General features: G+C 32.8%; 4 protein-coding genes across 4 annotated transcripts in view; 2 read left to right on the forward strand and 2 right to left on the reverse strand.

The window, feature by feature from the left end:
* Positions 1-383: 383 nt before the first annotated feature.
* On the reverse strand, positions 384-2,460 carry LOC105367906 (metallo-beta-lactamase domain-containing protein 1). The gene is made up of 4 exons (XM_011506761.1): positions 2,294-2,460; positions 1,600-1,767; positions 1,415-1,534; positions 384-710 (listed from the first exon to the last, which is right to left on the reverse strand). Exons 1-4 carry the CDS (start codon positions 2,445-2,447, stop codon positions 493-495), a joined length of 660 nt encoding a protein of 219 aa, XP_011505063.1. The 5' UTR covers positions 2,448-2,460; the 3' UTR covers positions 384-492.
* A 1,458-nt stretch (positions 2,461-3,918) lies between these two features.
* Positions 3,919-7,432, forward strand: IntS9 (integrator complex subunit 9). Its single transcript, XM_011507394.1, has 8 exons — positions 3,919-3,927; positions 4,245-4,439; positions 4,596-5,247; positions 5,537-5,953; positions 6,118-6,329; positions 6,674-6,859; positions 6,942-7,142; positions 7,260-7,432. The coding sequence occupies exons 1-8, from the start codon at positions 3,919-3,921 to the stop codon at positions 7,377-7,379; spliced, it is 1,992 nt and encodes a 663-aa protein (XP_011505696.1). The 3' UTR covers positions 7,380-7,432.
* Positions 7,433-10,381: 2,949 nt separating this feature from the next.
* Positions 10,382-17,743, reverse strand: LOC105367907 (FUN14 domain-containing protein 1). The gene is made up of 4 exons (XM_011506762.1): positions 17,294-17,743; positions 13,884-14,045; positions 13,608-13,803; positions 10,382-10,778 (listed from the first exon to the last, which is right to left on the reverse strand). Exons 2-4 carry the CDS (start codon positions 14,036-14,038, stop codon positions 10,587-10,589), a joined length of 543 nt encoding a protein of 180 aa, XP_011505064.1. The 5' UTR covers positions 14,039-14,045; positions 17,294-17,743; the 3' UTR covers positions 10,382-10,586.
* Positions 17,744-18,964: 1,221 nt separating this feature from the next.
* The window catches only part of Utx (Utx histone demethylase), a 146,277-nt gene continuing 138,502 nt past the window's right edge, over positions 18,965-26,739 (forward strand). The window contains exons 1-3 of the mRNA XM_011507395.1: positions 18,965-19,516; positions 20,115-20,386; positions 20,469-20,577. Coding sequence (XP_011505697.1) covers positions 19,449-19,516; positions 20,115-20,386; positions 20,469-20,577 — 449 coding nt within the window. The 5' untranslated portion in view covers positions 18,965-19,448. The remainder of the gene's footprint in view (positions 19,517-20,114; positions 20,387-20,468; positions 20,578-26,739) is intronic.

The following is a 26,739-nucleotide window of genomic DNA, read 5'->3' on the forward strand; positions in this document are numbered from 1 at the left end:
AATCCGAGAATCCTATTACTATCGTAAACAGCGAAAACAAATAACCCAAGAGAATTAATTCTCTAATTAATAAAAAAATTATGTATTGTATGAATGAAACGTAACGAATGCAAGGTTAAATTAAATTATTACACAATTATATAATTATATAATTGTCTTGTGAAAAATATATGCAAGTGTATTTGTAGTTTTAAAAATTGAATGCAATTCGATAGATTTGCTCGTATAAATCGTATAAATTATTGACACTACAAATAAAGTATCGTTATTTTTAGATTTTTTACAATTTGAGAAAAAATAGATTTATTGTTATTTTACTATAATAAATGCCATATATATATATATATATATATATATATATATATATATATATATATATATATACATTTTTACATTTGAGAAAATGTCGATTGAAAGCTTCATGACATCATTTTATAACTAATACAAATAAGTTATAATATATAGATCTTTTACATTACAAATGCAAATATATTAAGACTGTTTCAATTTTATTTCTTCGAGTTGCTTGGCAAGTTGATTTCTGATATTATCAGTGACAAAGAAAGGTGGACCATGACCAGGTATTATTACATTTGATATATTTGCTACTTTGCAACGCGAAAGTGCTTGTACTTGTCGAAGTTCGGGTACTCCAAGGTTTATCCATATCGAAGAGTCCGTAATATCCTCTTCCTTTTCAAATAAATCCCCTAAAAATATTAAGAAATCAATATGATTTTCGACAATGCAATTGTACCATTAAGTATTATTTACTTACTGTTTAGATTTTTTAAAGCCCTATAATAGCAAAATCAAAATCACGGACACGTATATAACATGCAATAGAATATGCCAAAGCTTTCGTTATTTCTTGTAAATAATTTTAAGGACATGAAAGATTTTAAAATATTAAATACACGAATTTATAATAATTTATTTATCTATTTATTTCATACGTAAGTAATATTTATAGTATAATTATAATAGTATATAATTATATTCGTAAATTATTACTATTTATATTGTAAATTTTAACAAGAATTTAACAGGATAAAAACAAAATAGTGATTCTTCAAAAGAGGATAAATTATAAAAATTGTATCTTATATAATTGTAAAATAATTTGTGAATATTATTAAATTATAAATTTAAATAACATTTTCATTTCAATATTTACAGCATTAAGGACGTTTATTTTAATGCATCTAATACTTATTTGTATTTACCAAATTTTTTCGTATTATATTAAAAATTAGCGATACTAATGACGAAACGGAATTAAAAGAATTTAAGCAGAATAAAATTGTTTGCTTGTAAAGAGTTAATATTTTATTCAAGGCTAAATATTATATAAGCTCAATTCTTTATAATAATCATACATTATGTAAATAGAAATGTAAATATAAATGAAAACCTGTTATCGCAACAATAACTTCTTTTCCATTGAATTTCCCATTCACTATTACAGTCACATCCTCTGCTGTGTGACCTGGAGTTGCCATCACTTTAATTCCATCGCAAAGTTTATAATCACCTATAAAATAAAATAATGGTCAGGACAATTGCTTGTATTGCTCTATTTATGTTTCTAAAGCTTACAATTTTTAATATTTCTTTCATGAAACAAGGTAAGTTTGTGTACTGTAGTTCCAACTATGTGCTCATCAGCATCCAAAAATAAATTATTATTTCCTATATGATCTGCATGACTGTGGGAGCATACAATATAATTTATATTCTCTGGTTGCATATTGTATTTAGTTAAAGCTGGAGGTAGAAATTATCGTTTTTGTAATTATTGTTAACGACAGGGAGTTAAGTGATGTAATTTCAGTAAAGTTTTACACAAAATATTAAAATAAGATTTTTAGATAAAATTCATAATACAGACTTTAAAATATAATCAAACAAAATTACTATCGATTAAATAATTTCAGTGAAAGCCAACGAATTCTTTAATATTACTTTAAACAAAAAATTTAGAACAAAAAAAAAAAATTAATATAAAATTTATATAATAACGAGAAAAGAAAAAAAAAAAGAAAAAAACAAACAAACAAACAAACAAACATACAAACAAACCACGTCATAATTAACAATACTTATCTAATCAAATTACAATAGTTTTCAAAATCATTAATCACTATTCTCCTTAAATAATTACAATTTCATTAATAATTTATGCACGAAAAGTTTAAATTAAATTCGTATTATAAATTTATTTTCAAAAAATTTAACTGTATAACGAATAATCATTATGACGTAATTATATGCTTGAAAAAATGTAAAATACCCTCTATAATGTTCTGTCTATCCCATGCACACATAGTGTCAACAATGACATTTTTATGCGGCGATTTAATTAAAGTACAACTACAATTGGCATCCATTGTCACATCGTCGATTTGAGTCGAATATCCTTCGAATAGCACAATAACTTCGCACATTATGCGTTCCTATTAATAAATAAGTGCTATTGCCAAATAATATTTACAATTATTCAATAAAACAGCTCCTAAAAACACTAATAAAAGCTTACTTTTAATATTTATATTTTGTTCTTGCTGTTACTGCAGTATGAAATAATCGGGTTAGACTAGGTTATAAGTAAGGTAGCTTATGTTTTTAACGATAGCGATTCCACGATATTTTGAACGTACATTTGCACGTGACCACGTAAGCTTACTAACTTGCTAATATTATCTCCATTATATTCATAATTTGAGCAGATTTAGTTGAATGGTAAAAAGCTTTTAAATATTTAATTAATAATTGTGATAAATTTATATTTTTGTGGATAAGTATTTTATAACCAATGTAATATTATAATTTACTGTATCTTTTATTTTACAAAGAATAAAATATTTAATTAGCTAACGAGTATAATAATTGTATTCTTAACTTGACATTCCGGATATTAACCGTTGCTGAATAAATAACAAATTTACGACATTTATTAGATGCGCTTTATTTTATCATAAACATTTTATCCTTAGAAAATGCAGTGTTTATGTAAAATTGGGCCGAGAAAATGACATTAAACAATACATTTTTCATTATATTTTCGATGTAGAATATTAAAGTGACTTGGGCAAATATATATTAGAAGCTCATAATTTAACAACATCCCAATGCCAGTGTTTATTTATTAATTAACCAAAGCAAGAATAATCAAGTAACGAATGATGTCCAAAAAAATTGGCTTATTTGTATTTAAATATAATATATACAATTATATACAAACATAATTGTATGAAATATTAATTCGCTATCAACAATTTTACTATAAACAAAAAAACAAAAATTTTCATAACAATAAATAAAAGGTAAATTAACTATCAAGTTTAATTGTACACTTAAATAATCGAGTATTTACGTTTACTTTCAAAATTCATTTATTTTGAATTAATTTTGAATGAATTTATCATTATTCGAGTTTAATGGAAAAAAAAAAAAAAAAAAAAAAAAAAAAAAAAAAAGTATATACATATATATAAAATTATTATGTACCAATAAATTTATAATTCCATTTATAATTTAAGTGCAAATTCATTTAATATAATGCTTAAATAATATGTGATATTTAATTATATATTAAAATATACTATAGAAATGCTCATCAAAAGTGCCTCATAATAATTCTGATAAATCAATAAGTTTCAAATAAAAATGTTTTACATTCTCATTTCATATTGAAATAAAAATTACAGGCTTACGATCATTTCCAGAAAATATGGTTGGGCATTTGAATTACAAACCTAACCTTACCAGCAATGGTTAAAACTTTCAAACTTCAAATATTATAGAATACACGTACGGATTGTTGTCAAAGATTCAAAATACAAGTAAATACGCCTGAAAAAATGAAAGAAAAACTTTGGATATCTTTAAGCCATTATTGTGTATGAAATTTTAAAAATGAAATTAGTAAGTAACGTTCGCTTTATTTATTTATTTATTTATAATTTACGATTTATTTTTGTACTCTGATCCCTACAATTTGTCACTCTACCTAACCTAATTCTGATTTTATTTTACCGTGACTTGTGATTGTAAAGCACAATATTGTATTTATCGCTTTAATATTGCCAATATTTATTAATTTGACAATAATACTTATGGATGCATATTGAATTTATAATAATGTTTAACCTGAGTTTATGACCAAACTACAAAATAAATTGTTTCAACAATCGCACACGTAATCAGTGATATTCTTAATACTTTAACATTTCTTGTTTCAGTACTGCTTATCGAGTGAGCCGACAAAGCCATGTTTGGTTCTTACATTCAAGGGCATTACCCTGATGCTCGATTGTGGATTAAATATGCAATCGGTGTTAAATTTTATGCCAATGCCAATGGTACCTAGCGTTAAGTTTAATTCGTTACCCAATTGGATACCGCGCGATAATTACCAAGATTGGCAAATCGAAGGGGTATAATAATGACTTGATTTAATTAGAATAAACTTGACACAAGAGGGAATTTTTTTATAATTATGTATCGCAGGGGAAATTTGTAGAATCGATTAGTCTTTAATATAATTTCATGGATAATATTGACATGTAAATTAAATTGCAATTACTTTTTAGGAATTGAAGGAATGCTGCGGTAGAATATTTGTGGATTCGACTCCGGAATTCTGTCCTCCGTTAGAAAAAATAATTGACTTCTCAGAAATAGACGCTATCTTAATATCAAATTATATTTGCATGCTGGCATTGCCATTTATAACCGAGGGCACCGGTTTCAAAGGTATTATTTATGCGACGGAGCCAACGTTGCAGATAGGAAGATTTTTCATGGAAGAGTTAGTAGAGTTCATAGAGCAAGCACCGAGAGACACGATGGCCAAGCATTGGAAGGAAATGCTCCATGTTCTTCCATCGCCTCTGGCAGACTGCCTGAAACCAAAATCTTGGAAGCACATATATTCAATGTCAGCTGTTAATTCGGCACTAGCTAACATTCAGTTAGTTGGGTATGACCAGAAATTGGATATTTACGGTGCACTCACTGTAACTCCAATAAGTTCTGGATATTGTTTAGGAAGCAGCAATTGGCTGATATCTAGCGATCACGAGAAGGTCGCTTACGTTAGTGGCTCATCGACTCTGACGACACATCCGCGACCAATGGAGCAAACAACCTTGAAACATGCCAATTTACTTATACTTACGGGCTTAGCGCAAATGCCAACCGCTAATCCCGACACCATGTTAGGTGAACTTTGTATGACAGTAGGTAAGGCATTTTTAATCATCAGTCTCCTTTCCCGGCGATTCCTTACCCAGACAATTAATTTCTAAATTTATCGAAATATCAAGCGTTTCTGTAAATGGTTGCGTTCATCGTTTCCAAAAACATTATTCACTTACGTTAACTATGAGCGAGGATTTAGACTTTAACATAAAGAAAAACCACGCTGACTGCGATTTAAAAATACCTCTAATTTAATTACATATTTCTTTCTGTTTTTTTTTTTTTTTTTTTTTTTTTTTTTTTTTTTTGTTTTTTTGTTTGTTGTTTACAGCCATGACTTTGCGCTCAGGCGGCTGTGTTTTAATACCTTGCTACCCATCTGGTGTCGTTTACGATCTATTCGAATGTCTTAGTTCTCATTTGGATAAATCAGGCTTCTCTCAAGTACCCTTATTTTTTATATCACCAGTGGCAGAAACGTCATTAGCATACTCAAACATTTTGGCCGAATGGCTATCAACTAATAAGCAGAACAAAGTGTATCTTCCGGAAGAGCCCTTTCCCCATGCCTTTCTCGTGAAAAACGCAAGACTGAAGCATTTTACGTCGACGTACGCCGAAGGTTTTAGCACTGATTACAGGCAACCGTGTGTCGTGTTCTGTGGACATCCGAGTTTAAGATTCGGCGACGCCGTTCATTTTGTACAAATGTGGGGCAATCAACCCCAACACACTATTATATTTACTGGTAAAACAACATTGTACAAATCAATACTTCTTTACAAGGATATTTTTCATTGTTTTCTTTATCTTTTTTTTACATTTTATTTCTTCTTTCTAAATTAATGCTTATAGCGACCACGTGGTTGCTGTGTCGCTAAATCTTTAGCAATCACCTTTTAATGCTTTCAGAACCTGACTTTCCATATCACGAGGCTCTCGCACCTTTTCAACCATTGTCCATGAAAGCTGTACATTGTCCAATCGATACTTCGTTAAATTTTACACAAGCTAACAAATTAATTCGGGACTTGAAGCCAGATAATCTTGTAATACCTGAACGTTACGTTCAAGCCCCAATAACAGCACCACACAGGACTGATCTCGTTATCGAACCAGTCGGGGTAAGGGCTTTTTATTGGAATCAATGCTTATTTTTGATAGATAATTTTATATTTAACCGTCGTGTATCCTTAACTTCCTAAACGGTAATTCTGGGGAGAGATGAAAAAACAAAAAAAAAAAAAAAAAAAAAAAAAAAAAAAAAACAACAACAACAACAAATAAAATAATTTTTAGCTATATTTTATACGATAAGCGTTAATTGTTCAAATAAAAATCGATGCTTTAAAATGGGAGTAAAATTTATCGGTAATTTTGGTTGAGCATCGTAGGTGAAATTTTTAACGTCCTTTAACTACAGCTGAATGGGAAAAATTATAAATGTTGTATTTTGCCGTATAATTAGGAAAAGCCACTAATTACGTTTAAACGAGGAGAAGTTATCAAGTTGCCAATGAAAAGACGAAGAGGACGAGTTTTTATCGAGCCGGAGTTGGCTGAAAATATAATACCAAGTGAAATTAGACCTGGTTTGAGTTTGGCTTCGGTAAGCGGGGAGCTCGAAGTTAAAGATAATGTTTATACGATTAAGGTAATTGTAGTTTTATGTTCGAATGAGCGAAGGATAGAGAGTGTGGATATAAAGGCCTTGATTAAAGGGAATTTTGTTTTAGAATATTCGAGACAAATCAAGCGGAGATAGGAAAAGAAAAGTTTCTGCAAATAATCTGGTGCCAATAAAGGAAGAAATTCTTAAGGAAAGGAGACACGAGTATGGGAATTTGGATCCTCAGGAACTTCTTCAGAAATTGAATCAAGAAGGCATCACTGGTGCAAAATTACAGCACACTCCAACGTCAATTAGTATTCACTTGGTAATGATCAAACAACAAATAATTATTTATATACATTTATAACAAAGGAAAAAAATGTAACATCGTAAATCTGTGTAACGCTTATTTTTATTATTTATTTATTTTTTTTTTTTATAGCAAGATGAAGACACGCTTATTCAAATTGGTGACAATTCAACTCACATATTCTGTAACGGTGACCAAAAATTACGACGACGACTTAGGAATATAATAATGCAGTGCCTGAAACGATTTTAGTTAGAATGATAAATAAGCTAGACAGACAAATAAAGTTTATTATTATTATTATTTTTTTTTTTAATTTTATTTTATTTTATACATGATATATAATCATCGTTTATTGTGTTTCATTTAAATAAACATCATTAAGTTCCTTGTTAATGCGCAAGGTTACGATTACTATAATATACATGCTTTTTGCTTTCGATGCTACATGAAAATACTATTCAACGAGAAAGTCCAAGACATTCTCATTTATTTTTACATTTCTCGGGTGATATACGTAATACCTAGTCTTTTCATTAATTTCTTTCAATTTCAGGATTGCGTCAAATCGATTTAAATTCATAAATATTTATAAATGTTTATAAATTTATGAATAAAGACATAAGTAAATCGATATCGATGACAAGTGCGTGTGAGCCAGCGTAAGTTCTTCGATAATAAGTTCAAATGATAATTATATACAAATGGAATAATAATAAGCCAAAGTGCAAAATAATCTAAAAATAAGCTTGGGAGAAAAACGAAAGTAAAAAAAACCAATAATAATAATGCAACCGAACAATTTTACACGTAATATTTTTAAGAGCAAATAACGTGAAAACCACGTGAGCCGAATGCAAGAATTTTGCAATACAAGCAATACATACACGAATGCAAATCGATACACGAGCTGGGCTGTCGCTACAACACTCAATACAACTTGAACAATCGCCTCACACACAATAATGACCCTCCTTATGATTTACGAAAAACTATTCGAAATTATCTCTCACAGGTTCGGCGTCTTGAATGGAATTTATGATACGGAGTCTCTTCCTTCCAACCTGCCACGCTGCTTTAAGCAGTCGTCAACGTGTTATCTGTCAATACACAAATACAGCGATACTCCATTGACAAATGACAATGGGTGGACGATCGGTTACCGTTCCCTTCTACCCTATCATACAATTAAACGGACTATAACAACGACACGAGTCGGCTATCGTTCCTTTAACGATTATTACGTTTGCTATTATTATACTACAGCAACATCCAGATATGATCGTAAAGATCCCAGGGGCTTAACGTTCGATGTCACGACGATTATTTTACTTAACGCGCGAGGACGAATCGAATGGTCAGCGCCAACATTCGGTGGCTCGACTTGTGCCGTCCACATATACGATTAGCAGCGTTGGAACACCGCAAAAGTGATGGGACAAGCGACGAACGTCGCCATTCCAGGCTTCACAGCTTTAAGTACTCGTATTTTCGTGGTAATCCTGTTTAACGGTCCAAGGTCGCGTGGGCTATTGGTACTACGTCGATGTACCAGGAGTCGCCTTTAGTATTACAACAAGAACGCACGCACGCACGCACGCACGCGCACACACACACACAAACATATATATATATATGTTTATATCAACCGCTACACGTTCTTCGCGATCGACTGTAAGGAGAATCGTACGTCGTTTGTTGGATAGGATTGGAGATTTTTAGTCTAGAAGAACGCGCACGTATCACAATTGTACGTTCATCGAGGAGATTCAAATTGCTAAGGATGCGCGTGTATGGCATTTCGCAGAGAGAGAGAGAGAGAGAGAGAGAGAGAGAGAGAGAGGTTTCAAGAAAATTTCAGATGAAAAGTCTCATCGCAGGAGATTATTTGAATAATAATTAGAACTTATAAGCTGCGCATGAATTACCAATGAACGTGCGTAAGGTTTGGAAAGTTACGAGGTGTTGACATCTAAGGGATTTTATTCTCAAAAGTCACACTGGTTGGACACTGCACTTGGCTGATGAGTGATTTGACAACGGCCTTGACCTTAGCGAATAGTCCCATTAAGTTGACGATGTAGACGACTAGTTGTGCAAGATAGTGAAATTATTCTGCTTTCGTTACGCAATTTCAGTTATAAAGCATTGCAAATTGAATATCGCATGAATTGAAATAAATTAATAAAAAAAAAGGATAGTTGCAATATAGGATGAGTGAGCTTATATAACTGTTTGTGAATTGTTTCTCTAACGGTTTACAATAGCTGATGTGACGTTTATGGTCTAAAAGTACATTTACTACGCTATTCTTGATTTTCTCTCGTTATTCAGCTTATCTTTTGATCGTGCTGCATTTTGAACATGAAAGCCTTACTTCTGTAATTGACTTTTTCAAACTCTACCGGATCACGATTTTACGCTTTTAAAAATCGCAAAGATCGTCAAAGATCAAATATTTGGTTTACTTGAACGCTTATATTATTCTAAATATTCGTACGTACTCGAGTATTTGACATTATCGAATAAATTCTTCTTCTTCTCCTTCTTCTTATCATTATTATTATTATTATTATTATTATTATTATTATTATTATCATTATTATTAATATTTGGTTTTGCCTTCGGTTGTTAGGTGGATTGGTGTGGGTGGGGTAGGGGGTGGGGTAGGGGGGGGGGGGAACGGGGACCGGTAACGGGACCGAGCGAGAGGCTGGAACGGGGCGGGGAAGAGGACAAGAGTATATTAATGTCATAAATTCAGTATTTTCATTATTACTAACGATTCACATTCATCGAGCTTAAAATGTAACGAATGTGGCAGATCGCTTATGAAAATTATCAGCATTTGTTTGAAATGACATAGAAAAACACTGAAATTTAAATGAATTATGCAAATATTGCCGGTTGGACAATCATTCGCAACGTGACAATAATATTTATTTTTTTTTTTTTTTTTTTTTTTTTTTTTTTTTTTGTATGAATATCACTGGCGTAACGCATGCGAGATCGCAATTTAAGGACAGTAGGGGTCGGTAAAGCATTGATCGAGGACAAAGGATTAAAGGACGTAAAGCTGAAAAGCGACGAGTAGAGTCGATAACCGGAGCTCCGGGTGCTCTCGATGCGCTGCGCCCGGAGACTTCGACTCTCGTACGTACGTAAATCCATCCAAGTATGCGAGCACGAGGCCCCAGGAGTTCGGTCGAGTCGGAAAAAGTCAAGCGACAGGTAGATGACGTCGATGGTAGTGGCGGCTTACAGATAATCGCGCACCTGCGCCCGGCACCAGGATCTGAACTCGTAGAACCTCCTGATGGCCTCGTCGACGAGTCCTGTGAGGCTTTTGGCCGCCTCTGGGGACTCGGTGGCGGGGGCGAGGGCGGGGGTGGCGACATCGACGGAGGAGGGCGCCAGCCCCTTGCGCGCGCTCATGATCAAAGCGCAGCACTCGCTTACCTAGTCGGCCGAGGCGAGGCCTATGGCAACCCCCGCAGCGAAAGAGATGAGGAAGAGGGGCGTCTCCCGGGCGCAGAGACCCTTGCACTCGCCGCTCCCGCAGAATCTTTCGTACCAACGACGGGTGCGGTTCTCGCCCTTCTTCAGCGCCTGCTCGGCCTTATCCAGCTTCCTGTCGACGTACCTCTCCACCTGTAAGCACCGCCACGAGGACGGGAGTAAAGTTACCAATGGCCGTCACTTGGCATGCTAAGCGCTTCGCTTACTTTCCCTCCTTCCGATATGCGAGACCCGAGTCAACCTCGGATACTTCCTCGCTTTTCGGCCACGGAATCTCTTAAGCACCTAGTTTCAAGGAACCGCTCGATGACATTGCCCAACGAGCCAACGTAGGCCGACTCTCGTTGCTCTAGCGTGCTTTCGTGCACATTTATTTTTGGCTTTAGAGATTAAGGCTTAACTGGCGGAATGGTCGTACATAGCATAGGAACCGAATAAAATAAATAATTGGCAGTGTCGTTTGATAAGCAACGGATGATTGTGTATAATATTACTGGTTTTGATTTTGGTTTATTTTATAAGCTTCTCACATTAGTAATATCACAATGCTATATATATACACACACACACACACACGCGCGCGCGCGCGCGCGCACATTGACTAATTGTTTTTATTCATTTTGAAAAAATATCCCGAGGAAATGCATGAATGTTTTGAAATGCCTCGTTTGAAATTTAAAAATGACAAGAGAAGACTTTGAATAGAAAGAAGACTCGGAAGATCTGCCATGCGCAGCTTTGTAGATATTTAAGTTAAATATTGGATTTTTTACAATTTTCACTCGAGTATATGTCAATTAATGATACGCGATTTATTCACTTAACGATTTTAAACTTACATTATGTCTAAATTGTAGTGCATTACATTATTGTGTAACGATCGGCTACAGTATTTTCTTATCAAACGACGCTAAGTCTGTCTAGATTTTTTTCTCTATTTTCTTTGCATTTGAAGAATAAAAAAACTTTAAGCACGATAATATTTGGATTAAATTTGTTTATAAACACTAAACTAAGATTATAATACAATATAAGATATAAATTGCAAATTGGGTTTAAAAGTGAAACATAATATTGATTTTAAATCTGTTGTGTTACTTATCTATAAATATAGTTTAATATTGCTTTGTATTTAAATTAAGTTTTATTAAAATTTATATTAATTTTCATGACACATATTTTGAAGTAATGTTTATATATATATATATATATATATATATATATATATATGTGTGTGTGTGTGTGTGTGTGTGTGTGTGTGTGTGTGATGCTGAATAATATTAATTTAATAATTTTTTAAAAAGAATTTTATTATGCTTATTACTACATGAGATATTGTTTTATATTTTACTACTACGTTTCTACGAAATACGATTATAGAAAATTCGTATGTTCGTACGTTAATAGAATGCACTTCGAAGTACTAAATTTTATTATGTACCGATTGAATAATAACACTTTTAATTTGTGTTATACTTTACTGGAATTTAGAATTTAGAGAAAATAAATTACAATCAAGAAATAATACACTTTTTTTTTTTTTTTTTTTTTTTTTTAATAATTAATCTGATCCAATAAAACTTATTCAAATATTAATATTATTTTATTCGTGTTATTTTACATTGGATATTATGAATAGAAATTATTATTGATTTGCACTTCTGTTAGAATAACACTTATGATTAATATTTATTATAATAAAATTATTTCAAATGTTTATTTTTAGATGGAAATCTAATAAAAATGATTTTTAAATTTATTGAATACTGTGTAATTTATAAATCTAATTTTATTACATTTAATGCTTATTATACTAAAATATTCAAAAATTAATTCTTTAAGAATGATTTACATTAAATTATAATTATAGTTGTAATTCAAAGATTGGAGTCAAAAATTTACTTTAAATTTTATGCAACTAATATAAAATAATAGACACATTAAAGTAAATGCTGCAATTAATAATGAGACGTCAATAATTAGCTACGTCTAGCTACTAAACTATGGAAACTTATGAGTAATTATACAAATACTATGCACATCCTATTTTTATTTCATTGTAGAAATCGTGATTTTGACATTTATGAGGCTAGTCCGATTATAAAACCACCCAGAAAACTAGTAGCCAAAATCGTGTTTTCTTGAGAGAATTTCCCTACCTGAAAATTACATAGAATTTTGATTCCAGTAGATAACGAAATTTTTCATTCAAGCCCATTTCACACTAGAGGACCGACTGAGATCAGCGTTAGGTTTTACCAACTATTATTTATGAAATACTTATTCAATTGTTATTTTTTAAAGTTTAAATATTTAATTGTATTTTAGTTTATAGTTTTTAAGAAACATTTTTTTTTTTTTTTTTTTTAATCAATTGAATGAACGTTAAGCAAATGTGACCAACTATTACAAAAATTATTTGTACTTGGATACAGATTTAAGATATTTTATCACATAATGCATACATGCAAAATTGTAAATATAACACAGGCACTAAGATGTAATATGTTATTATTATATTAAGTTTAAGAAAAAAAGGAAAGAAGAGAAAAGAAAATGAAAAAGAAAAGCAAAAGAAAGAACTTATTAGTACTCTCATGACTTTAGAATACTATTTCACAAAATTTGTCAAAGATTTTATGAAATATACGATCGCGTAACTATTACTTTATAAATAGATTCTCTTAATTATAACCAGTTTTTATACAGAAGTAATGGAAGATTAATATAGATACCATATTATAGACTTGTTTATAAAAATTTATAAATAATATTAATTGGAAATTTTTCTTCAAGTACTCCTTGCTCATCTAGCACATTAAAAACATTACGGCTTAAGTGTTAATATATTATTAAACAATTATCTTTAGTATTATATATGTTAATGTTGAACAAATACTCGCATGATTCTCTAGTATAAATAGAGCAAACTTTAAAGTATTATGTTAATAAATAGCTCACCTTGTCCATTAATTTTGGACCCTCGCCAGTTAATTTTTCTTCTACTTTATCAGAAATTTTATCAGCTTTCTTCTGTATCTTATCCCAGTTAATGTTGATATAGCCTTGAGTCGCTGCTATCTGAAGCATTATGATACCACCGCCAATTGCAAAAGCTGCAATTTTTCCTACTTTCATTGTTACAAAGCCAGTGGTCCTACAACCAATGAAATGTAATTGTAACTATAGGTACGTAATAACATTTTTCTTTCTTACAAATCATAATTAATATCTCACCATCCTGATACAGTTCCAATTGCTATTTGTTTGGTCGCAGATGTTTTACTCATATCACCAAGTATTTTGTCTATGATTCCTTTGGCATCTTTGGTAACATCTGACGCTTCTCTATTAGCATCTTCTTTACTTTTTTTGGATATAGGATTATTCATTGTGACTCTATTATAAAAATAGAAATAGAATAATTATTAATTTTAATTCTATAATAATAAAACTTATCGATAGGGAATTATTTATTTTTCTAGTGTTCTAATTTAATATATTCAATTTAAAATTATTAAGGTAATAATTTGAAAAATTTGATGATAAACTTGACATATATATGTATATAATAGTTATAAATATAAATAAATTGATAAAATGATAAAATCGCTTATTCGACTATCGACAAATATATATTTCACAAGATATCATATGACCAGACGAATATTACAAGGATAAATTAAATAAATATTGACAACAATGATTTAAGCATTTTAAGTAAATCAAAATAAATATGAAAAAAATTATAAAAAACCAATCAAAGTAGACAATAAGAATTATACATAAAAATTTTTCTGATATAATTATAACTAATTTTGTGTGTTTATTATTCATAAATCTATAAGAAATTTACATTAATATATGAATATGATATTAATAATGATATTAATGATATTAATGAATTAATGATATTAATCTAGTTATTATCAATTTAGTCAAAATATATTTATATACATAAATCATATTATTAATAATCTCATAAAGATTAATTATACTTAATATTACACTATTTTTCATATAGTGTCATAAATATTTTTCAAATATTTTATTAATCTTTGAATTACAAAATTGATTTTTCCCTATCACATATTAATTTTGACAATTATATTAGAAACAGCATTAAGCTCTCTCGCATAATAATAACGATTGATAATAAAAATGTGGAAATAGATGACTAAACATTAGAGGAATGAAAAGCCATTAAATGATAATTATAATAAATAAAGTATTTATAGGCATATATATATATATATTACAAATACATCATAGAAAAAAAAAATGAAATAATAATTGATTCAATAAGAATAAAAGTAAATAGACAAAATGCGTATCGACATTGTGCATACTCTAGTTATAGTTTAATATGCAAATGAAGAATAATATTAATGAAAAACAGTGGAGAGACAAATAAGCATCTTAAGATAATAGTTTTTTAAATATACAATTATAAGTATCAATTCGTAACCTTTTGTGCAACACTCGAAAGTAGACTAGAAAATATTGATGAGCAAACGTTAAAATATTTCTCAACTTATATATATATATATATATGTGTGTGTGTGCGCGCGTGTGTGCGCGCGTGTGTGTGTGCGCGTGTGCGTGTGCGTGTGCGCGCGCGCGGGCACATGCACGCATACACGGACACCAGGGCACAGTAGATTCTTGGTCATCAACCAAATTTCCAATCCTTATATCCTCCTATATGAGAAAAAAAATTAAAAAAAAAAAATTAAAAAAAAAACTAGCAGGTAGAATACAGTAAAAATGTAAGTCAAAATGTAAAATAATGTAGTCACACGTAAAATACAATACGCCAGTACAAAATAATAATCAAATAGGAGCTACGTTATCGTTTCGTTATCCTTGTCACTAGTAAGTAACGTGTAAATTCTATTTAACACAGTTGTAAGATTTCAAGTCGTATTTACCTATATTACGTACTCTGTAGCCCGAAGCCAATAAGAAAAATTGACTGTACGAGATGGTGTCAAATTCTATAGGAGATGAAAACAATGAAAAATTCTAAACATAAATAATATCCGTACACTTGGCAGTTTATATATTTAGGGGATGAACCTTGAATGGCGACGAAAAATTATCGTTCGGAATCAAGACGTAATTCTCATACGGCACATTTTACGATTTGCATACATAAAAGTTGGTAGCATTGACTCGAGCTTCCACAACTGTCTATGGTTGTTTTTCGCGCATTTACGACTATTCCGTACGAATATATCCGTAATAATTGAGCCGTTGAGTTCATGCCAGAACGTAGGATTTGTCAAATTCAAAATTATTAAAAGGCCGTAAGATTTGTTTTCATCACTTTTCAAGATCCGCAATTGCAATATGTTAAAATAAAACATATATATATGCTCTTATTATATAGGCAAATGAAGGTGACATAAAGTTGTTAAGACTAAATTGTCAGTTAATATATATTGGACGACATGTGGTGTAAGGGAATGTAGTATATGTAATTAATTATGAGTCTATTTATGCGATAACATGAATAAATATTTGAAAAAGACTCGAATAGTTTGTAATTTCAATTTTGAAATTTTACATATACTAAGATATTAAGGTTTATGGCTCAAAGTGTGTATATTGCAATACATTGCGATAAACATACAAAATAATTAAAAGATAAACTAATTTTAAACAAGCGGAAAATTATTGTTTTTCCTTAGCAAATTACTGATAACATTTGTCGCTATTGCTCGTAAGAATATACACAAAGCGCGCGCGCACACGCACACACAGGCGCAACTAATACACGTCTATATATTTTTTATATTTCGAATGGTCTAAATATTGAATAATTTATTTATTTTGTGTTCATCAGTCTATTGGATAATGAGCCAAAAGTTCCTTAACTAAATAAATATCTTTTCTTTCAATTATGTAAAATTTGATTAAAGCGTAACATTTCCACTCAAATTATCTATATTTCGTCGAAATTTTCAATATACAATTCTTGAAATTGTGTAGAAAATTAATAATATAATAAGAAAGCAGAACAATTTCTTCGATTATATATATATATATATATATATATATATATATATATATATATATATATATATATATATATCTATGAGAGATATGAGAGATATATATATATACATCGTTATGATAGATCCGAGGTATACAGGATCTTACTACTACGTGTGCCAAATATCAACATACAAACTAATACCTCGAAATTTTATTTCAACAGATCCCAATAGATGTATCATCCACGATCTCGCCTACCTTCCTACAATCTCATCGAATATCAACAATCCTTCAATCGCTCAACATTTTAGAATTAACCAAGTTGAATAGCAACAAGGTAATTTCACCAAACGCGTGAGCTTTCAATCTGCATATGTACATGCTGACCAACCAGTTGAGGCCGACTCCGCGCCCTCTGTAAATTAACAAAGGACTTTTTTCTTTAAACAACAGAGTATGAAGGATGCAAAATTAATGTGGACATTTCCACGAGCGTTCCATGACAAGAGAATTTTTCAGAAAAGGCAACGAGACCCGTCGCTCCACTCACGATTTAAATTAATCGTCGATAATCGCGTGGCTCGAGTGGCCCCGCTCACGCTCATTAATGGAATATGATAATGTCGCGTCACAGGCACTTTACTTACAATTTCTACGCTGTTCGGTCTTCCCACGAAAACGAACGACAGCAAGGAAAGAACCTCGTGCTAACGACGACTGACCGACAGCTCGACCAACTCACTCCTTCCTCTTCCTCAGCCGTCGAGACTTGATTTGACGAATCTTATTCGCCCGAGAAACGCAATTCCCTTTTGTGCGCAGGATCGCGACTACCAGTCCCAATTATTACGCCAAGGCGGAATTGGAACTGCCGGCGAGCGAGAAAGACGGAACTGGAAAATAACCGACGACGAGAGCAGAGAGTCTGGAATAGCGAGAAGACTCGACCCTCTTAGCTCTACGCTAACTGACACACGGGAGAATCGAGTCCGCTCGACGATACGAAAATGCCAATCGTTCGAATTTGCTTCGAAGTGGGGAAGACAAGGACGACTGCTCGGTCGACTCGTTGCGTTGCGTACAAGGGTCATTAGGGGCAGACGGAACGTCTCGCCATCCTCGTTCCCGACTACGACGATGGCGAGAAACTAACTAATTCTTTCTCAATTTCCTTTCGTCGGCTTGGTCAGGTGTTATAATTGTCTTTGCATCGCCATCAAAGCTGAAAGACGACTATGATTGTTTCTGTCTTACGCGTATCGCGGTCCTTTAGCGAAGCGAAACTTCCCACGCTTCGACAAATAAAATCTGATAGCATAGGAGTGTCATTTTATATTGAATCGGTTATTCGTATACTGCAAGAGATAATTTGACATTATAATTGTGCAAACATACATGTAATTTTTTTAATTTGTGATTTACGAGTGAGATAGCTGCTGGCTCATCGGTGGAGCAGTCCCAATTTTAAATTTAAACTTCGAAGAACGCGTGTCACGCGAATTCTTCTTATTTAATAATAAACCAGATCACTACTATGGATTTGTATTCCATTGGAGAAGTTTTCTTCATTCATTTTTTTTTTTTTTGTTTTTTTTTTTTGTCCTCTTACTGTAAGAGTCGATTGATTATTGGTAAATTGTATGGCCATGGTATATGGTCATATTGGGAAAAAAAAAATAAAAAAAAAAAAAATAATAAAAAAAATTAACATTGTTTAAGCATGCGCACGAACATTATATATAAAGAAGAAAAAACAAATATTTACGTACGATGAACAAATTTCATGCTAATAATGTCGTAAAGCTGCACGAGCAAGCTTATGATGACTATTTATATATAAATAGATTGTAGTTAGTTTAATTTAATTGACGAATGGAAGTATCGAAGGATGAAGTAAGCAGCTTAAAATTGTTGCTACAGTAGTACAAGGAATTAAAATAAGAATTAATTTCCTCGAGATGTCTCATCGCGGCCTGTCTGTCTATTATATTTATTACCAAATTTAAGAGTATATAACTTTATTTTTCTAAAACTGTATAAGCTGCTTGATAATGATATAAAATGCTTATGAATCTCTTCAAAAATTCGATACGATAATTGTCTGAAAAAAGCATTGAAATCTTCTTATTAAATAATTAAATCCCACTTGGTGTGCAAGAAAAATAAGGAAATGTTTTTCAATTTGTTAATAATAAAAGATAAAGCGTTTCGAATAATTGCGCCAACGTTGCGCGACGACATCTGTGGATGGCTACACATTTTTAGGTTATAATTTTCCAAATCCTAACCTCGCCGCTAGGTCCGTCCATTTGGTTCGTGGCCGTGCACAAACACAAACAAACGTGCACTTTACCACCAGCGCAAATTAACGATGCGCGACTTCGCGTTTCCATTCGCGTAAGACAAGTTATTTTCCTGGATGTACATATGTGCGCGCCGCGTATGCGTACATACGCGCTACTTGTCCGCTGTATTTAACCTGAAACGGTCTCGTCGTCGTCGTCGTCGTCGCCGCCGCTGCCGCCGCCGCCGCCGCCGCGCTTTGTGTGCCCTCCGGGTTTTCCGAACATGAGTTGACGTCCGGTGCGTGTTGTGGTTTTCTCCAGGGGCGATTAGTCGCGAGTTTTTCTACAGGGAGCAAGAAATAACAGACACCATGCCGCTCGCTAGTTGAGCACACTAGCGAGATTTTACTACCAGTGCATACACAAATTTCTTTTTATTTTCTCCTTATCTTCTTATCATTTTCTCAACTTTTAATTGAGAGCCAACGCCGAAGGGCGGTGGATAATAGCCGTGGAAATGGCCCAAGAGACGGACGACATCAACCTTACGCCGCAAGAGCTGCAAATACTTTCGGAGCTCGACAGGTGAGCAAAAGTTTTGTTGTCGTTTTTTTCTTTTGTAGCTAGCCTATTGACATCCTTGCCTACATTCTTTTGCCGATTCACTTTTCACATTAACATTATTCGCCACTCTCTAGACAAATGCTTAATGCCTCATATTTTTATAATTCTTTTTACTGATGGTGGTCACTTTTATATAGTAATTATTATCTTGCTTTGGTAGTGAAAAGACTTATCTTTTACAATCATTGACTTAATTGCCCTGGTTTTATCATTTAAAATAAACGTAATAAAATAAATAGATCTTTTTTTTTTATTTGCTTTGTTTTTTTGTTTATTTTGTTTTTCAATAATTTTCAAGAAACATAATATTCTTATGTACTTTATTGTTTTATATACTTTTTTTTTTTTCCTTTTTTTAAACTATGTTACATTTAAACTTACAATTAAAGTTTCTTTCTAAAACGTTGTAATTTAAATTTTTATACCACTTTTTTGTTTTCTTTCTTCCTTTCTCATATTATTCATCTTATATTAGCCAACATTTGTTTTTATAATGTATTAATGTACAATTATAATGTTTTTGTATGGTATGCTGATATTATTAATGTAAAATTTTCAGTCGTCAATTTGGCTTCTTAAAATTAAATTCATCCGAACAAGCCAAAAAGAAAGCCTTAGTGGTACGTGCAATCAAATACTTGGAAAGAATGTTAGTGCAAGCACAATCTGAGAAACAGCGCAGGAAAGCTGATAGTACAAAAACCAATTTGGAAGGTTCCAAAGATGATGACGAAGATGATGACGAAGAGGAAGATAAGGGGATTAGTATTGATCCTAAAACATTTTGTAAATTGGGCCATTTTCATTTATTACTCGAAGATTATAATAAAGGTATGTAAGATTTTGATAGAAAAGTACTGGAAAATTCTAATGAAACATACTATCAACGTAATTTATTTAAAATTCGTTACAGCCATGTCTGCATATCAAAAATTTTATGAATTAAAAGGAGATTATTGGAAGGATGCTTCCTTTCTTTATGGACAGGGTCTTGTCTATTTTCATTTCAACGCATATCAATGGTAAGGAAGAACACTTATTTTTAACGATAAAGTTTAATCAATTCTTTTAAGTCATAGACGTAATTGAAGTATTATTACCTCTAGATAATATAAATATAAAACTCGATCGATATGTAGTTTTACCATCCGTTTGAAATGCCCAACATCTTATAATTGTACACGATTAGTCGATTGCCAACAATTTGTGAACTAAACATTGCTAATAATCATATATATTTCTATAAATTCTTAATTATACATGTATGCCACATATATACTAATTTTAAGTTAAATTTTTCCTTATCCTATATGATAAATATTAGGCTTTATATTCCAAGCTACGGGCATTTAAAAGCGTATCCTCTCATTCTTATTTTTCTTCATTCATCATCATCATCATCATCATCATCATCATCATCATCATCATCATCATCATCGTCATCGTCATTATTATTATTACATTTTAATAATCGTCGATCGAACAACGTAATTGTTGGGACAATTATATGCCAAGATTGTTTATACTAAACTCCCCAAGTTTCGTGTGCTCGAACCTTCTCAGGTCGCATAATAGTATGTAAAGTGTTCGCGGGAGGACAACGAAGACGAAGAGATAAATGATTCAACTTCGACTTCGTACTCTCGAACTTGTTGGAGACGGTGCAGAAGAAGGCAAAGAGGCAAAGCCAGAGCCGGAAAAATGCTGTAATCTCCGGCAGTTCTCGAGTGGTTCACCTTGAAAAGGGGGCGTCGGCCCCTTACAAGTGCGTTCCACGCGAGCAGGGGTTCGTTCTCCTCTTGGCTCCTTTCCTTTTCCGCTCGTTTTACTCCTTTTTGAATTTCCGACCAAGCATTTGTTGGTAAAGTAGCGTTCGCTTGAGCCAAGAATGATTCTTACCGGCCGAGTTTATAGTGTTTGACATTTCAGGTTAGAAAGTCGACTTTCCGCGGCAAATAACAGAGAGCGCGAGAGGATAAATTTTTCCAATGTTTACAAGTGCAAATTATAGTTTTCGTCTTATTGATCACTGACACGACTTGGAATTTAAACTCCGTTTGTCGATCGCGCCCCTTTAATTATTTCCATTATTTCACTAAAAATGGAACCAGTGAATTTATAATTTTATCTTGAAACATTATGAATGTCTGTCGTTTGTCTGTATATTATTTTCGATAGACACGAAAGCGCTTGCTAATGAGGCGAATTATTTTTCAATTTCGTAATCTATATTAAATGCATAAATGCAAATGCTATGATTGAACTTGCGTATGTAAATGCCTGTAATGTTATGGCGCAGTAAAATAATTAGGTTAAAAAAATTTGTCGAGGGTTTATGTAAATTAAATGATTACTTATTTAAATATGTATATGAGCCTGTGTGTGCGCGTACTGACACGTGTATATATAACCCTTTATGATGTAATAGAATCCGAATGAAAATAAATAGACTCAATTATATGTATATGTATATATATGTATATATATATATATGTGTGTGTGTGTGTGTGTGTGCGCGCGCGCGCTCGCGCGCGCGTGTGTGTATTTATAAGAAAAACAGTATACGAATATGAAGATTATATGTTAGTTAATCGAAATTTCTTTTATATCTATTAAGAACAATTATTTCTTGGCGAATGACACAGACATTTTTTTAGGTGAATCATTGAGTCAGAAACACACCGAAGTTCTGCAGAATTATAATATAATATAGTATAAATAATTCTACAATTATCCGCGCAATGGAAGCTTAATTGCCTGGGAAAGATTCAATTATTTGCTTGGTTAAATGTTTCGATTAAATCGATCCGATTAATAATATTTATTTATAAAACAAGCAAGACAATTTCATTGTTATAGACGTCAAGCCTATAAGTAATATAACAAATCCGTCGCTTTAATTGCACATGGAGCATTGATTTTTGTTTCCGTTATTGAAATAATATTAGCGATTTACGTTCTTCAATCATTCACTTTAACGATCGTATTTGGATAAAAAAATAAAACAGAAGTAAAAGGAGAAAAATAGAAGAAAAAAAAAACATACAGCAGAGGTGTACTCTCGTACGAATGTTCATGTAATTTATAATAAATTAATCATTATTTAAGAAAATAGTAGTTACGTAAGAAAGGCTTTCTTCTATCTGAGAATTTAACACCGTCATTTAGAAATTAGGTTAGATTCGTTAAGTCAGATTTCCAAAGTGAGAAAAATTCGTGACTCAAGCCTGCATAATTAAATATATAGTACATGCATCCCGTTGCATATCAGCTGCTTGATTTACAACCTATGAGAAATGGACTTTCTACGCTCAACATTTTCACTCTGCGCGCTCGCGCTCACGCCCAGACGTGCCCGTACACGTGCGCCTCTTTACTTTCCTTTTAAAAATATTTGTCACGAAAAGGAATGTGCAATATACAAAACTATAGTGTCTAATGTCTAAATTATTCGTTTGCCTGAAAATAAAGACGCTTGAAAGGCTTTTCGAGCTATTACTATATTACCCAAGCGGTTGTATAACGCTGCGTGGAATATTTTATCGCCGTCAATGTTTATTCACAGGTGCATGAAGGCGTCGCAAGTATTTCGTAAATAAAGAAATCGCGACTCCGCCATCGTACGAAGTAGCATTTTCTCGCCTCGGTAACCAACGACGCTGAATTTTTTTCGAAAATTCCCTCAGCCAGCGTAACGGTGTAATTAACGACGTGCCGCGACCGAAACGGGCATCCCCGAGATCAGCTTTCCACTACGGCGATTATTGAGTAGCGAGCGACGAGCGAAATAAAGCGATGACATTCCGTTGTAAGGGTGGGACGTCGTCGGTAGATTCGACGACAGCGAGGAAAACATCGGGGAGCTGAGTTGAATAAATGAAACGCCAGGGTGAAAACAGGGACAGAAGAGAATAGGGCGATAAGAGAAGAGCAGGCAGGGACTATCCTGGGCCAAGAGCCACACGAATTAACCTCTGCGAGCGATCAGGCAATTTTCCCGACCGTGACTGAGGCCGCTGTGGGTGGGGCGGGGTGGGGACTGGGAGGCAGGAGCCTTGATACCGGTCTACGTGCCCGACTGCTAGGAGCGCATGGCGGCAGCGGCGGTAGCAGCAATGTTCGTGTCGCGGGAGGTGGAGTGGGGCGAGGTGTTTGTGTTTGTGTGCGTGTGGGGGTGGGGGGGGGGCTGGAGGGAAAGGAGGAGGAAGTATAAGTCGCGGCCGCTGCAGTCGACACGAGCACGTGGAGACGAGTGTTGTCGTCTTAAAACCTCGTGAGCTGGAAGAGCTGTTTTTACTGCCGATTTTACGGGACTTTGATTTTCATTTTTAAGCTTATGAGGCGAGCGAAAGCACTCTACGAGTTTCTTTTTAGGTGTCACTGGCCGTATATACATACGTAGCATTTCATTTAATCCTATGAACTTCGAAGATTATCTTTCTTCTTTTAAAAGAAACTTTGTTGCGAGCTTAATCGCAACTTTTGCGCGACCGCTAATGTTATTCTTCGCGTGCAATGGTATTTGGTACTTTGGTAATCATGCGACTTTGCTTAGTTGAAGCTTACAATCGAGTCTCGGCATCGAGTTTTCGAACTTATTCGTCAAAAGAGTTTGTTTTTTTTTTAATGGATACTGTCGTGTATAATATTTTATCGTAGTTGGCTAAAAAACGATCCATCCCATAGGTGATTGTGATATTGTAAATCGATAATTTCTTCGTTATAACGAAGCAAGAAGAGTCGTTATTAAAGTAATTGCGAATGTAATTTGTCGTTTCGCGTTCGAGCTTTATTCGAAAGGATAAAGTAAAATTTGCCTTAGAGCGTCTTTTTTTCTCGTCTGTTATAATTATTGTAACTACAATGGATGACGATTTGCGCGAACATACGGTGCATCAGCGCCATAATTTCAATTTCACTTTCATTGATCAACGTGAAAAGCTTTTAAAAATACGTTAGTGCGCGGACTGCAGGAACGATGAAATTGGTGAAGCCAACTAGAAGTAAGCTTATTTGAAGTCGAAGAAAATCTCATCCGAGCCTCGGATAATTCCATGTGAAACGGTGAAAATGTGAAAAAGTTTACGCCTCGTTCAATCGCGATTCCGCGACTTTCAAATCGCCAGTGTCTCGGCGACTGCTATGGACCGGGGGTCGATCGATTTTTCGCACTAATAACGCGTGAAGGATCCGTCCAACGAATTTGTCGCGCAACCGTTCCCCCTTTCATGTCGCCCCCCTTCACCCTCCTTCGAAACATCGCAGCCGCCGTTCCCACCCGACGTCTCGGCGGCACTAGTGGCGCAGTGTTTCACCAGCGCCCGGATACAGACAGCGAAAATAAATCCGCGAATCGGGTCATCGGCTTCTGCCGTTTGCGATCGCGAATGACGTTTCCAGGGCTAATGCACGACCAAACCCTTCCATCATTTAATTCGCACTTAACGAGACGGCAGCCTGTTTTTTTTTTTGTATTTAGTTTTTTGTTTTTTGTTTTTTTTTGTTTTGTTTTTTGTTGCACTGCCATGTGTCTTAATTTGCCGTTTGCTTTAGAATTGATTGCCAAGCAATTAGCATGTCTACACAGTGACATTCGTCTAGGCTTTTGCTCAATTACTTTTATTGCGCATTAACGTTTTGCTTTTCGACTAGAGATCGAATTCATGCAGAGTCTATTTCTGTGATAAACAGCGAGATAAGTTGAAATCTTAAAAAAAAAAGATAGATTATTACGGTCGTGAAACGTGACATTACCATGGCAAAAGAGGGAAACTTGCATTATTGAAATGAATTGGAATATTAAAACTGAAAAAATTATTTTTCTCCTTTATCGCACATATTTCTACGCGTTTCTAATGTACAATATTTTTAAATTGCATAGCAGTCATATTATCCAAAAGAGTTGCACATTTCAGAATGCTCAAAATTAATTAATTACAAAATAAAAAAAAAAAATAAAAAAAAAATAATAAAAAAAAAAGAATAAATTGCTCTCATACATACTGCGAATAATAATTGGAATGAATAATTGAACTAAATCAGTAGTGTTTTACCTTATATTGTATTTTATATTAAATTAAATTCATTAATCTTCTAATTATAATGATCGATTAATTAATGAACTATCCTTATTATCATTATTTTGATCAATTATTTATTGATTAATCATTGTAATAGCATATACATGTATACTCTTAAGAATTTATAGCGACTCAATTAATACATTAAAGAATAACTGTAAATAAAACGGAACTAAAAAGAGAAACTGTAATTAAAAATAACGTTTTCTATTTTAGAGCTCATCGAATAGTATTGATAATTTAAATCGTAGTCCTTGCATACTCATTGCCATACAATTAATTGCAAACATAAGAAATTCATATTTCTTGGTGGTATATAATAATAGTAAAATATTTCGTAAAGATATATTGAGTGATATTTTTCCATAATTTCTTTAACTACAAGTATTTAGCATTGACGAATGATTAACGTCAAAGTATCCGTTAAAAAGTGCTCTTTAAACAATTATCATTAAAACTACGCTTTATTATAAAAATTAAAATTTACAAAAACTTATTATAATCGAACATTGCAATATATATTGTTATAAATAAATATATATATATATATATATATATATATTTGTTGTTGTTGTTGTTGTTGTTGTTATCTTCTTTATCGCATGATTTTGTTAATTTAATTGCATTATATTTCCATTTTGAATTTGAGTATATTTGATCAATCCGCCCTTGTTTATTATTATTATTATTATTATTATTACTATTATGCATTTGAAAAGATATAAGAGAAAATTTACTATCGCATTTACAGTGAAATTCGAAACGATAACCATTTTTCCGTTATTCATTATTTATACGACAAATAAGAATGGAATAAAACGGCTCGCGTAGCAGTTACATCAATATCGTTTATACGTTCAATCGAGCAATCTTGACTAACCACATTTCTTCGTATAATATTCAAGGATTCCGTATAATATAGAAAATCTAAGCGCTACAATTATGATATTAATGCCTTACCAACGTTAACAACCAAACTCTATACTTCAACCGTAAAGTTTCCAGAACGGCTGGAGCAGGAGAGTTAAATATGGAATCCAAAGTACAATAGATGCTTCTAAATAATGTACAATCAAATAACAATATTCTTTCCGTGCAATGTTA

This window comes from Ceratosolen solmsi, unplaced genomic scaffold (assembly GCF_000503995.2).
Source record: "Ceratosolen solmsi marchali unplaced genomic scaffold, CerSol_1.0 scaffold6, whole genome shotgun sequence".
In the NCBI taxonomy this organism is placed as follows: Eukaryota; Metazoa; Arthropoda; class Insecta; order Hymenoptera; family Agaonidae; genus Ceratosolen; species Ceratosolen solmsi.